This window comes from Apostichopus japonicus, chromosome 6, assembly GCF_037975245.1.
Source record: "Apostichopus japonicus isolate 1M-3 chromosome 6, ASM3797524v1, whole genome shotgun sequence".
Taxonomy (NCBI): domain Eukaryota; kingdom Metazoa; phylum Echinodermata; class Holothuroidea; order Aspidochirotida; family Stichopodidae; genus Apostichopus; species Apostichopus japonicus.
In genome coordinates, this window is record NC_092566.1 from 15,111,978 (window position 1) to 15,125,000 (window position 13,023).

At 40.0% G+C, this 13,023-nt stretch overlaps 1 protein-coding gene and 1 non-coding gene across 5 annotated transcripts; both read left to right on the forward strand.

Moving 5' to 3' along the window:
- Positions 1-2,688: 2,688 nt before the first annotated feature.
- On the forward strand, positions 2,689-9,755 carry LOC139969250 (uncharacterized). 4 transcript variants are annotated; one of them, XM_071974167.1, is made up of 2 exons: positions 2,689-2,939; positions 7,732-9,755. In XM_071974167.1, the coding sequence occupies exon 2, from the start codon at positions 7,792-7,794 to the stop codon at positions 8,779-8,781; it is 990 nt and encodes a 329-aa protein (XP_071830268.1). In that variant the 5' UTR covers positions 2,689-2,939; positions 7,732-7,791; the 3' UTR covers positions 8,782-9,755. The 4 variants fall into 4 exon arrangements, with proteins under 4 accessions (XP_071830268.1, XP_071830269.1, XP_071830270.1 ...); XM_071974168.1 differs by having other exon boundaries at positions 2,708-2,828; XM_071974169.1 differs by lacking the exon at positions 2,689-2,939 and adding an exon at positions 4,625-4,752.
- Trnad-guc (transfer RNA aspartic acid (anticodon GUC)) lies at positions 6,367-6,438 on the forward strand. Its single transcript has one exon. It is a non-coding gene; the product is annotated as a tRNA-Asp (tRNA).
- Positions 9,756-13,023: the final 3,268 nt, after the last annotated feature.

Consider the following 13,023-nt stretch of genomic DNA (forward strand, 5'->3'; position numbering starts at 1 on the left):
GACTTCAACTGGTGAGCCTCAGATATGGAACGCGAAAATCCGTAAACAACGTCCTGATTTGTAGCAACAATCATTGTAACAGTGATAGATAAAAACGGTCATTTCTCAAGAAGTGACCATGAAAGCGGTACAGAACTATTATAACTTGAATTACACATGACAGTGACATATAATGATCTATATGCAACATACCGAAATTAGATTTTATGTCTTAAGCTTCATATTTATAGTATACATGCTATAGCTCATTAACATCAGGGTCGAATCCAGGATTTTATCCCAAAAAAACGTAACGGTGTGGCTCTGAGGCACTATGGGGGTAAGGGTCTTCCACAGAAAATAATAAGACAAATTTTAGATCTGAAATGGTGCAATCCCAGGCTGAGGCATGTAGCTACGAAAATTGGATTTTAAGTATACGGCATCTTAATTTGAAGTAGGCCAATACTAGCTCCTTGATCTCATCGGTGGCGGCGGACCAAGGATTTAAAAAGAAAAGCTTTGTGTCCCCCTTGTAAGGGATTTGGGGGTCCTCTCACCCTCCATCCCCCACTCCCCCCCCCACCTCGAAAGTTAAGATATGACTTGAAATGTTGCATTTTGGGCCAAGTTTAGGCTATAAATTAGATCTCCAATTAAGTCTAAATCGCCAGGTATTGTTAGTAACCCCTTTCGGGTTGGTGGGTTTGAAAAGGTGGAATTCACACCTCATCCCGACCACCCCTTTTCTTAGCACTGGATCCGCGCCGGAACCTTGGCTTGCATGTTGACAAAACTCTACACAGGAACTTGTCGGTCAAAAATCAATATCATCAAATTTATTCTTAGTATATACATCTGTTGGTTTGGCCAAATTGTTGAGCAAACTCAGAAAGTTGCTTTAAAGAAAGAGACAAGTTTAACCTAATTACTCATAGGAAGGAACAGATGTACAACTGCAGTCTATATCACCATGGCAACTGGGTATAATGATTGACATGTCGTGTAATGAAATTACGAAAATACTGAAAACAACAGAACAAAGTTGTATTTATCACGGTCTTGACTCACTTCGTGTTTCCATTTAACATGCTCTATATAGTTACAACGTTACATGTTATATAAATAAACTGTGTATGCCTGGCAGCCTGCAGGGCAGGGGCGGACTGGGTCTTAAAACCGGCCCGGGCATTTTACACCTAGACCGGCCCATTATTCATTGATATGCTACTTACATAGTGATCGGCGTCCTGGGGGAGGGGTCTAAGGGGAGGAGGTGTCCTCTCGCCATTGAGATTTTTTTGAAGTTAAGGAATGCCTATAGATGCAAACTGGTGCTATATTTCTCAATTTTGAAGGTTACAATAATCCTTGCAACACTTGATTAAACTGAGGAAAGTTAAAAACGTAAACAAAAATATGTTTTAGACTGGATTTTATTTAGTTTATCAAGCATTTTGTAACAACATGCTTGAAAAAAATGAAAAAAAAAACCTAAATAAAATCCATTAGCACGAACCGGTTGCCAATAGCACGTTCTTTTGTTACGAACTAACAGACTATAACTAACCTTGTGATTTCATGAGCTGATTCCCACAGTTAAAAATATATTTCTACACAGCCCGTCTGTATTCTAACTACTGTGAAAATGGGCTGTAATTTTACCAGGCTCCCCAGCCCAACCGGGTCACCGGGCATTGTCTAAATGCCCGTGTGGCCAGTCCGCCACTGCTGCATGCAGGGGTGTCTAAAAAGTTACTAAGATAATTTCAAAACTTTATAGATAATTTGGTCGCGCGAACTGCAGAGTGCCAGAGTATCAACCAGGCAGATGAGGCAAGGGCCTCGGTGCCACAATGTCAACGTACATACAACACCTACCATAAGATCAATTCGTTCAAATCATGGACGTCTTACAGTCTGCGCAATGCAACCACATGGAACTAATGTGTGTCACGTGGAAGCTACAAAACTAATTTACATAATCATTTGCTGCACATGCATCCTTCCTAATGTTCCACGAGGCTTCACAGTATATAAATAACCCCTCTAGTCACACACAGTTCACTGTTAGTGTGACGCATCTTGTATGGATATTTTGACATACGGAGATTGTCAGTGCGTGGGGTGGGGATGTAATTGGCTGACTAGGAGGGGGCGCTCTGCCATGTGCGCCAATCATGTACAGATGATTATCGAAGATAGACGTTTACATGGACCTTTAGTACTGCCAAAATTACCGACAAAGTAATAAACACCCAAGCTTTTAGGTTTTAATAAAGGACGGCGAAGAACCAGAAGGAGAGAGGAGGGGGGGGGGGTGGGCCAATTTGGAGGGGGACGGGTTTTTCTCCTGCCAATAATATGAAAGGAATCTGTATCCACGGATGTACTGCCCACTGTTACCGCTGATGTGTATATACCGCAAGGAGGATATAAAGTGTGGGTGAAATAGGTTCAGACTATAGTGCTTCAATTCCCAGTCGTCCGGGTAAAATGCCAAACTCACTATACGAGCAGGTTTTTTTTCGAGCTGTCACTGAAGTAAAGGGGTTCTCAGTCCGGAACCGAGGGATACAGCTTAGCGGAAATGAACTTGATTAGCTAATATGGCTTGTAATGACAAACTTGGCGTGCCATATAATAATGATACGAGAAACGTATGCTTTCTCTATATAGTATCTGACTCAACTCAGTCCAAACCGACCTGGCTTCTCCTGTTGGGAAAGGGTTTTTTTGCAGATCGACGGTAGTATTTGCAACCGAGTAGCCGGAGAGATATATTGTTGCTTACATATATTGCTTACATGTATAGACTGTACAATTTATCAATCGGAATAAACTAACAGGTAACTGAGATATACAGGGATTTTTTTTTTCAAGGAAAATTGATCATTGAGTAAGCAAAGATCCAGGACGAAGGAATCAGGTGATTGTAGCCTACCGGCTTGTTTTAGCAGGTTTGTTTTCTCAAATGTCGACTTTTTCATTTATTTCGTCCCATTGAAGTTGAGTACAGCAGCGGGTTTAGCTTGCTTCATCTTGCCTGACTGTTTCGGTACAGTAGCTGCCTGTATGAATTTCCTCTGTTATATATCTTGTTTCAAAATAGCACGAGAGTCAAATGTTGCCGTATAGGGCAAATGTGATTTTTTTAACTTGAGTGGAGATATTCAGAGTGAATTTGAGAGGAGAGGCAACGTAGGAGAGAGGGAGAGAAGGGGGGGGGGGGGTGGGGAGCAGAGTAAGTTCAGTCGGGGTGGAGGAAGGGTAGAAGAGGAGAATAATGATTAGGGCTCTGTTAGTTGACAGCGTATTTAAAGGCTTAAATACCTGAAATGATCCTCATAAATAGTTGAATATAAATGATTCTTAATGATACGGGTAAGTAATTCATAGGCCTATAATAAGAGGATTATTGTGTTGGGATTGCAGAAGCGTATACCAAGTTTTCGAAACTATCGGAAGGAGTGATGGGGTATGGGTAGGGGCGGGCGGGGGCGGGGGCGGGGATTGTGGCGCGTGTATATCGTACAAATCCGGCAGGGTCTGGGGCCGACGAGTCCTTCAGAATAATTTTATATTTGTTTATGTCTACAAAGGTTAATTTAAGCAGGCATTTTTAACAATCTCCAAGACAATCCATGTCTGTATGGGCATTCAGTTTCTGATAATTCAAATGATACAACTGAACCATCCAGCAACGCTGTGGAGACGTGCCATGTTTGGTTGTGAGGACACTAAAACCCACGGTACGCAATTTTCAAATGTAAAGGACAAGATGCATTTTTCTCCACAGAACTGATTGACACTGTGCCAAAAAGTCGATTCGACACCTTGTATATAAAGTATCTGAAGTTAAGCCCCGCACTACCCGAACATAGGCTATATCAAATCAGTTATAATCTTCCGTCATTACTACCCGAAAGTTTAAATCATTGTGAGAAGTTTTTCAAGACTAATTCCACAGAGCCTTTGTTCCTCCAAATTAGTCCTAGCAATTAAGAATTGTTTAAATAGACGATTAAATTTAACAATTAAAGTAACAAAATTGAATCAGTGTGGATAATTATATACCTGATTGCTTGTTGTAAGTTGAGCATGCATGGGTGACCAAGTTATCTGACTTTCTAGCATATTGTTTTAAAATATATTTACATAGCAACGTATTATCAAAGCTACCCTGCAGGTCAAAGGTCGCAAATCACTGGGTATAGAATTAGAACCGTCACCAATTACCACCATGTTTCCATCGCTGATTGTGATTGTGTGGTGTTAAAATAGTACCGCTTTTGGGAAGCACCACGCAGCGTAAAAGTCATTGCTGTTAAGATTATTGATGGCCACGTACGCCCTCATTACCCCACCAACCCACCGACAACGGTATATGAAGAGATGGCGCTATCCCTAAATATACGGCTCTGATTTATACCCGAGAATACTAAATCATCCCTACAAGTACATGTATGTTCTATATTCAGTATACTGGAGATGAGATATATTGCACACTGTCGACAATTGTGTTCAAAAACTTGTTGACCTTTTCACGACCCCATGAGGCAATTTACTGAAAATTGCTGGTTATAGTGTGCATGAATGGGGTTTCATCAATCATGCATGCACGAGTTTACATGGTCAGGGGACAAACTAAAACGAATGACAGCGAATGACCGAATGACAATTGACTTTGTACAGGGTTAATTATCATTTACGAATGACAGCGAATGACATCGACTGTCAACGAATGACAACGAATGACAACGAAGGACAGTGGTGAGTGGAGTAAATGCGGTTATTGGTTTTCTGCGCAAAAAAAGGTTTGAGGAAAATCGCATGTTACGTGGTTGCAGGGATTTGGTGTAATTTACGGATAGAAACCACAGGGAAAGTTTTTGTGTGAGAATGCGCTTGAGTGCTTTGCTATTTACCTCTGTAGATTTATATATAGAAAGATATAACTGAAGCCGTTTCAAAATTATAGTATTGTTAGTTTCTCGGAAAAATGACGTTAAATTTACTTTTTAAAATCAGACTTACAATTTCGCTTACTTTAAGGTGCGTTTTTATCTTGTCCGTACTTTACTAGATCTAGATACCCACGAATTCTGAACTGTGATATCCTGTTGAAGCAAATGTCTGTGCTGTCATTACTGTCATTCGTTTTAGTCAACGCAATTTTTTAGTGTGTACAACATATTGTCATTCGTTATGTGTATCGCAATTGTCATTCGTTTTAGTAACACCCCATGGTCAGGCACCATACCCACCAAGTTTGAACTTGATCGGACTTACGGTCTAGGACAGGGGTTCCCTAACTGGGGTGCATGAACCCCCAGGAGGTGCGTGAGTGCATTCCAGGCGGTTCGTGAGACGTTTCTGAAAGTCAAAAATAGAGTACTTTTTGTTGAACTGAAATCTGATATATCATATAATGTTGTAATGTACAAAAGTCGTACCTATCGATAAACTCTTTTCGCGTTCCATACGCATATGTTGCCATAGTAGAACCGTGCATTTTTCATTACATTATTACACTATGAACTTGATCTTTTACGAAGCACTGTTATGCGTATTATAGTATAATAATGACTCAGATCGTGTCTCGAAAAGTTGGGGGTTCGTTGACAACTCTGACATCCACAGGGGGTTCGTGGACGGTGGATGGATAAAGTAGGTACCCTGGTCTAGGAGTTCGCGACACACAATTTTTTTGCTCACTCACACCCTCACAGTCACACACTCATTCATACATGCACTTGCTCACATTTCTGATGTAGGGTGAAGTACAATATCTCATCTACCTATACATTACATCATGCAGGACTAGGAAGATAAGATAATTATACAATACGTATGGAAACATAGCGAATTAGACCCAAATCATACACGTATGTCTACGAACCTGGCAGACACAAACAAGAAAGTGAGTAAAAATAGGGGGATAAACAAATTACACACAAATCAGCGACAAAGGACACTTCACAATCATTACAGTTCGTAAATGAAGTTGGAATATTTTCACGAATTGCGTGTAATCAGTCTACATACATTACGCGGGATCGTGCACAAGTGTCAGTTGCATAAACACTGTGTTGGAATCATAGAAATTGAACTACTTCAATTTCTATGGTTTGAATAGCGGCTTCGTGTAACCAAACAAACAACAGAACAGAACAGCACGCATGCGCAATACTAATCTGGTGTGACTTGATGGAGAGAGCTGAAATTCCCTTTATTGTGAAAACAAATTGTTTTCTTGTATTCAGCAGTTAACACTTATAACTAAAACAAGCAATCATAAGTATCAAAGCCTGTAAGGGAATCGTTCGACGTGTACCAGAGAGATATATTGTCTATATATTAATTAGCCACTCAATCGTTCAGCAATCCTCAGTAGTATAGTGGAGAGTATCTCCGCCTGTCACGCGGAAGACCGGGGTTCGATTCCCCGCTGGGGAGGACATAGTTTTTTTCCCTTTGATCCTTTTTTTCCTCTTTTCTTCTGGGTTTAGTGGTGAGTTACAAATATGCTGTAATATTTAAAGTTCCCTTTTCAGTTGTTTTCTAATATTGTATATTTTGTATATATATATATATAAATACGTATTACAATGAAATTGTCAATAAACTAATACAAAAGTGTTGAATTAAAATTCAAACAATTCATTGTACCCGTAAATGTGTGTTGGGTGTGCAGTGACGGGATGTATGAAAGGGCATGTGTAGTATCGGGCCTATGATTGTCATCGGCGGGAAGTGGCAGGGTGGGGTGGGGGTGGGGGTGGGTGGGGTGGTAATGTGGGAGTTTTGTAGCTTGCTAAGGTTGTGAGGTACTCTAATAAGGAATACCATATACTAAAAACAGGTCATGACGTATTTATTCTAGTAAATTCTATTGTGCTACCATCAAGAAAATAAAAACGGCATCTATCCAATATGCTGCTACATGGCATCTTCATTCACCGGGTTGGGGGTGGGGGGGGGGTAGTTCCATGAATCAGGGTTTATGCATTTACAAAGGACGCCATCTATCCATTACGTTTTATTTTTCAAGAGGAAAATGTTAGCAGAAACTGAATACCGTTGTATAATATAAGCTTCTATAACATCAAACACTCTCTGAACTTCAAAAACATCAAAAGAACCATATGTTTTCGGAGGTGAGGTGATGAAAAGCTGTAAACGAGGAAAAAGACAAGTTTGTTCGATAGATGGCATGGCATCCCCTATATTGCTGTATTTTTGAGATTATAAGGATGTTATACGGTACCTGAAATTGATTGCTTAACACACTCGCTGACAATTTTCTATATCTTTAGGCAGTGGCTTGTGCGAAGGGAGGTGGAGGAATGGGGGGGGGGGAAGCCCCACCTCGTCGTCAATCGGGGCAAAAATAATGTTTTGCATTCAGGCCTGCATGGGTAGAATTAGACCACTGTTACGGTAGTATATATCCCCTTTTTTTTGGCAACCTCACGTCAAGTTTATTTATTGCTTATAGGGTGAGTTATAATAGAAATAATTAATAGTCTAAATGTGTCTCAGAATGAGTCATGTGACGTCTACATCTTTAATTTGTTTTCTGTGGGAGGACCCCAAGATCTCCCTATATAGGAGTCAGTTCAATGACCCCAGGGCAGCACCCCTCCTTCATAAATCATTCGTCAATAATTGTTTTGTTTTCTATAAATAATATTTGTCAGAATTGAAATGACAACATCATCTTTGACTTTATGTATCTTGCCTTTACAGGGAACGCGAAGGAGGACTTTAGCTGCAAACTTCACAGACCTGAAAGAAACAAAAGTGAGCATGGATGTCCTGTATGATCACGGTTCTTTCGAGCACCACCATCCACAGTTTGTTCAGCCGAGTTTCCAAATTTCTTCTCCTCAACAAGTTGAAGATAGCCCCAAGTTATCGGAGACCAGATTTATAAGGAAAAGACCCCCAATTCCGCAACCTTTACACGACAACACAGCTTACTATAAGTCTCAAAAGGAAAAATCCAATTACGAATTTAATATACAGTTTCAGGTTAAAAACAAGCAGTACGCATCCAGTCATATTCACTGCCGACACGCTGGAATAACCGTGAAACCTTCTATCCCTTCATCGGCTTCACCAGTAGCTCAGACAAGAGCCAAGACTCCAGTTATGCAGAGAAAGCTGCAATATGCGAATAAAGCGGCCTATAACAGAAAGGGGTCTCTAAATATTGATATGCCACCTCGCCCGCGCAAATATTCATCTCCGCCTTCGATTGTAGTGTCGTCTGAAAAGTCAAATGATAGGCCAGTACCTTCTAAGAGGAGGTACATCCCTTCGCCAGCACCTCCACCGCTTCCACCAAGAATACCTTTGTCAATATCAAACTCTTGCAGCAGCCCATGTGATTTTTTTGCACCTTTGGAGAAAATTCCCCCCGTTCCTCCAAAGCCTGTCATTTTACGTGACCATCTCTCCAAAAGTGAGAGTGAACTGAGATACCTGACAGAAGTCTTGTTCAAGGAGAGCCGATCGAGACATAACAGTTTCAATTACCCGCCACCGCTGCCAACAAAGGCAGTCGTTCGGCAACCGCTTCCGGTCAAACGTAGATCGACAATTTCATTGGAGGAAAAGAGTGTATTTGATCGGGAATTTGATATGTTAGCAGATGTGCCGACCAGACGAGGAACGACTGGTGCGGAGTCTATACTAAGAGCAAGGTACGAGGAAAAGAAACCCGGATGTTGTACATTGTGGTGTCGGGATTGCATAGTCGACACACCTGAATACATTATGGATATTTGCTGCTGAACTGATATCAAAATAGTATAGATGAAAAATGTCGTTGTCAATACATACGATGGTTCTGAAATGATCAGGCGAGTTGTAGACTTAGATATATTATGGATATTTATGGATATATTATGGATATTTGCTGCTGAACTGATAACAAAATAGTTGGTGAAAAATGTCGTTTTCAATACATACGATGGTTCTGAAATGATCAGGCGAGTTGTAGACTTAGATATATTATGGATATTTATGGATATATTATGGATATTTGCTGCTGAACTGATATCAAATTAGTAGGTGAAAAATGTCGTTGCCAATACATATCGTGGTTCTGTAAAGATCAGGCGAGTTGTAGACTTAGATATGTTAGTATAACTGTACACTACATTTCGACAAATTTGCATATTTATATTTATCAACTTACAACGTTACAACTTGACGAAAATTATCAAGTTTGTCGAATTGCTTAACTTGACAACACGTCAAAAGTATGATTTTTTGACAAGTAACACTGACATTACATCTTGACTATAAATTGCAAAATTGTGTATTTGCCGCGTCTCATGTAACTTGGCAACGCATCATTCAAAAATTCGATATCTGGAGAGTTGACAGGTTATACATTATGGCATCTCGACGAAATTGCAAAATTGTCGAATATCTGCGTTGCGCGTAGTCTTGTTAAGACCCTAGTATCTACAGCCTTGTATGTATACCTTTCTTTTTCACAAAGCTATTTTCCCCATATCTATTTGATGTACTGCCCAAAGAACGCCCCGACACGGCTTTCGACTGATACAGTGGGCAAGCACAATCGTGGTAAGCAGAAACGGACTCTGAGGCATGTAAATTTTGCACGGGAGAAAAAGAGTATTACAAACGGCTTGGCTAAGACTATCGCTGCACGTAACTTGACAAAAGTATTTTACTGATTTTCCCTTCAGAACCACTGTACAGATAGGCCTTATGTAAATAATGTAGATAAGGCGTGTTATACTTACTGTGTACATAAATAAATAAATAACAAAAAATGTATTTGAGCGTTATCAGTAACGACTCCACAAAAAAAAGCATGCTAATTTTGTTTTCTTCTGAAAGTTCGTTTTGCGACCTCCCATTTCGTACCCAAATATTGCAGATTGTTAAATCTGATAACTGCATGTAAACAGCGCAGGGTGCACTTAGACGAACAACACCCAAATCATAATATCTACGAAACTATTTTTGTTAAAATATTTCTCAGAAAATATGTCGAAAACGTCATGTAAGAAGGCTACCATTGAGTCAATGCGTGATGTCATAAATAGCCACTAGCTGTATTATAACCTAAAAATCTAAAACAAAATGCAAAAATTGTAGTGATTGCAGTGATTGTAGACGGCCTACGACTTATCAAACTTAATTGTGTACATAAAGTCATCATGTAATCAATTATAACATCTGGCGCGGGGGTTGTTCATCAGTATTATAAGCATCTCTATCATAAAGACTGTTAAGGATATAATCATGGGTGTGTCTCTCTTATAAGTTGCAAGAACAGACATCTAAATTATGCTGAAGTCAAACGACACCTCTAATTACTGTGGAGTTTACTGTGGAGTCTAAATTGTGGAGTGTTAGCTCAGTGGTTAACGCCGGTGCCTTTACATCATAAGGTCCCGAGTTAGAGTCACTCCAAGATTAATGTATGTCGTCCAGTTGCAGAGTTGTTGACAATTGACAATTCATAATCATGGACGTTAAATATGTATCTAAGAGACTGACTTAGGTCAGCTTGCGGCTTTGATAATCCAATGAGGCTTCTTCACGAGTTCCTGCTTGCAGGAGGATCTAAAATACATACATACATACATACATACATTCATCGTGACCCAGTTTCGTGACTACGTAATGCTCTATCGCTCCTCGCTGATCCACCTTGCGTTCTCAAATGTGAACAAGTCCACAGATGGCGTAATCCATAATCCTAATCTTCTTATAGAAAGCAACATTCCTCTGTTTGACTTAACCTGCTGCTATTCGCACTGACTCTTTTTTGTTTTAATCCAAATTCAGTACAAAAGATGCCAGATGGCGAGAAAATACATCTCCAACTGACCCTCATGTTAAACCACACGTAGCAACCATTCTATAAATCACGAAATCTTGACGAATAGCAATAATAAATTATTCTTGTACGTGCTTTCATGTCAGGAATAACGAATCCCCTTCCCCACCAGATTGTAATATTTGTTAAGTTGAATCGAAAAGAATAAAACCACAAGGCTATATAGCCTATAAACGGCTTTGCAATCGATTCCTTCTCCAGTTTACTGTCATTCCCAATATTAAAAAAAAATCGTACATATATTTGTTACAATATACAGCGCTTATGCAGTTCAGTGGAAACAAAACCAATCGGAATTATCGTTTACCGATATATACTGCGCAATAACATACACGCACGTCACTGTAACATGATATTAAACTGAGGAGGGACTTCCCAACCACGAAACATACACAAAATATTATACTTTTCTATCAGTTTCGCGAATTCCAACTTAATGAAAAGTACGTAAAATAACGTCATATTACCAATATGCACTCTTAACTGTTTGGGTAACACAACAATATTACCAATCAGGACTGCAAAAAGAAAAAAGAAAAAAGGATTTCCTTTGATTGTGTAGGAAGTAAAAGAGATGGCGCTAGTTAAGTAATGGTTTCGTAAATATTTTAAGTATTAAGATGGTACCTGTGAGCTTCCGTAGGTACATTTTTAGAGAAGAGCAACTCATTGGGCTACGTATTCAGTGGACATGGGCTGCACACCGGTCGCAGAGTGTTTCGGCCCTCTGGTCATAAGCAAGGATTCACGCACGCCACATAGAACGCTTCTGGTCGACCTCTGACCAACCGACCCTCCTCGCAACCTCCCGGGTTCGTTTACGACAAAAAAAAAACAAGGGAGACATGGCGCGGGATCCTGGGCCACAAAAAGCACCATACCTACAGCAGGAGGTATTATCGCCTCCGACCTGTATCGAACCCTAGCCAGGGTTTACTCGAAGTTAGCAGTGCTTACACCGTCGCTACTAACCAAGACATTAGCTAGAAAACTAACTTCAGAACTAATACTTAAAGACGATACTGAAATAAAAGAGGAGAAATGAGGGTAAAAAGAGGGAATAAATAGAATTTTGTCACATTCGGTCGTCTATCTCAAGTTGACGGGTTTCGAACTCTAGATACCAGCTTCTTAGTCATCTGCCAAACCCACTGAGCTAACGGACGACACTTCAACATTAACCAGCTAGGACGGAGCTAGACCATATGGGGTAAGAATTTTATTCGGTGAAAGCAGAAAGCAATGCGTCTCTTTTGTGCTCGTTCTAAGTGATTCGATAATGCGAGATTCCTAATAGATTAGATGAACAATAGGCTTACCCTATAGGATGTCATTATTGATAAGTTCAAGACACGAAGGATTTAAAATTGCAACAAAAGATGCTACATTTAAAAAGGAGTAAAATTCAAGTGAATTGGGCTTTTTATCACATTTTTTGGCCTCCGATCAAGTCATGAAATATTATTATAAATAATAACAACGGACATTACCTCTTAGGTCTGCAGTGTAAGGTAAATACAATTGCGACTTTCAATAACTTATCCATGGCTGTATTTACAACATCACTTAACCATAGATTTGTATTTTTGAAGATATTTTAAAATGTTTATTTACACCGAAAATAAAAAAAATAAAAAAATTGAGGCGAAACATTCAGTTTTACAAAATTGTCTCGGATTACAAAAAAGGCTTCCAGACGTTTATCCAGGGGCGTAGCGAGCGGGGGGGGGTGTGGGGGTGTCACACCCCCCCCCCCAATAATTTGGTCGCTGTCGGCAAATTTTGGGTCTGTCGGCAAAAGGAGAAAAGGTGAAGAGAGCGGAAGGGGAAGAAAGAAGGAAAGCTGAATAGAAAATTCAAAAAATTTTGCCAAATTTGACTTAAAATATGCACCAGATTGCATCTAAGGACGTTCAAACTAATTTTTCAAAAGGGGAGGGGTAGACCCCCTACCCTTAGACCCCTCCCCCATTTCAGTCACCACTTCCAGATCCGTCGGCAAATCAAATTTGACTTAAAATATGCACCAGATTGCATCTAAGGACGTCTCAAAACTAAAAATTTTCCAAAGGGGAGGGGGACACCCCCTCCCCTTAGACCCCTCCCCCATTTCAGTCACCACTTCCAGATCCGTCGGCAAATCAAATTTGACT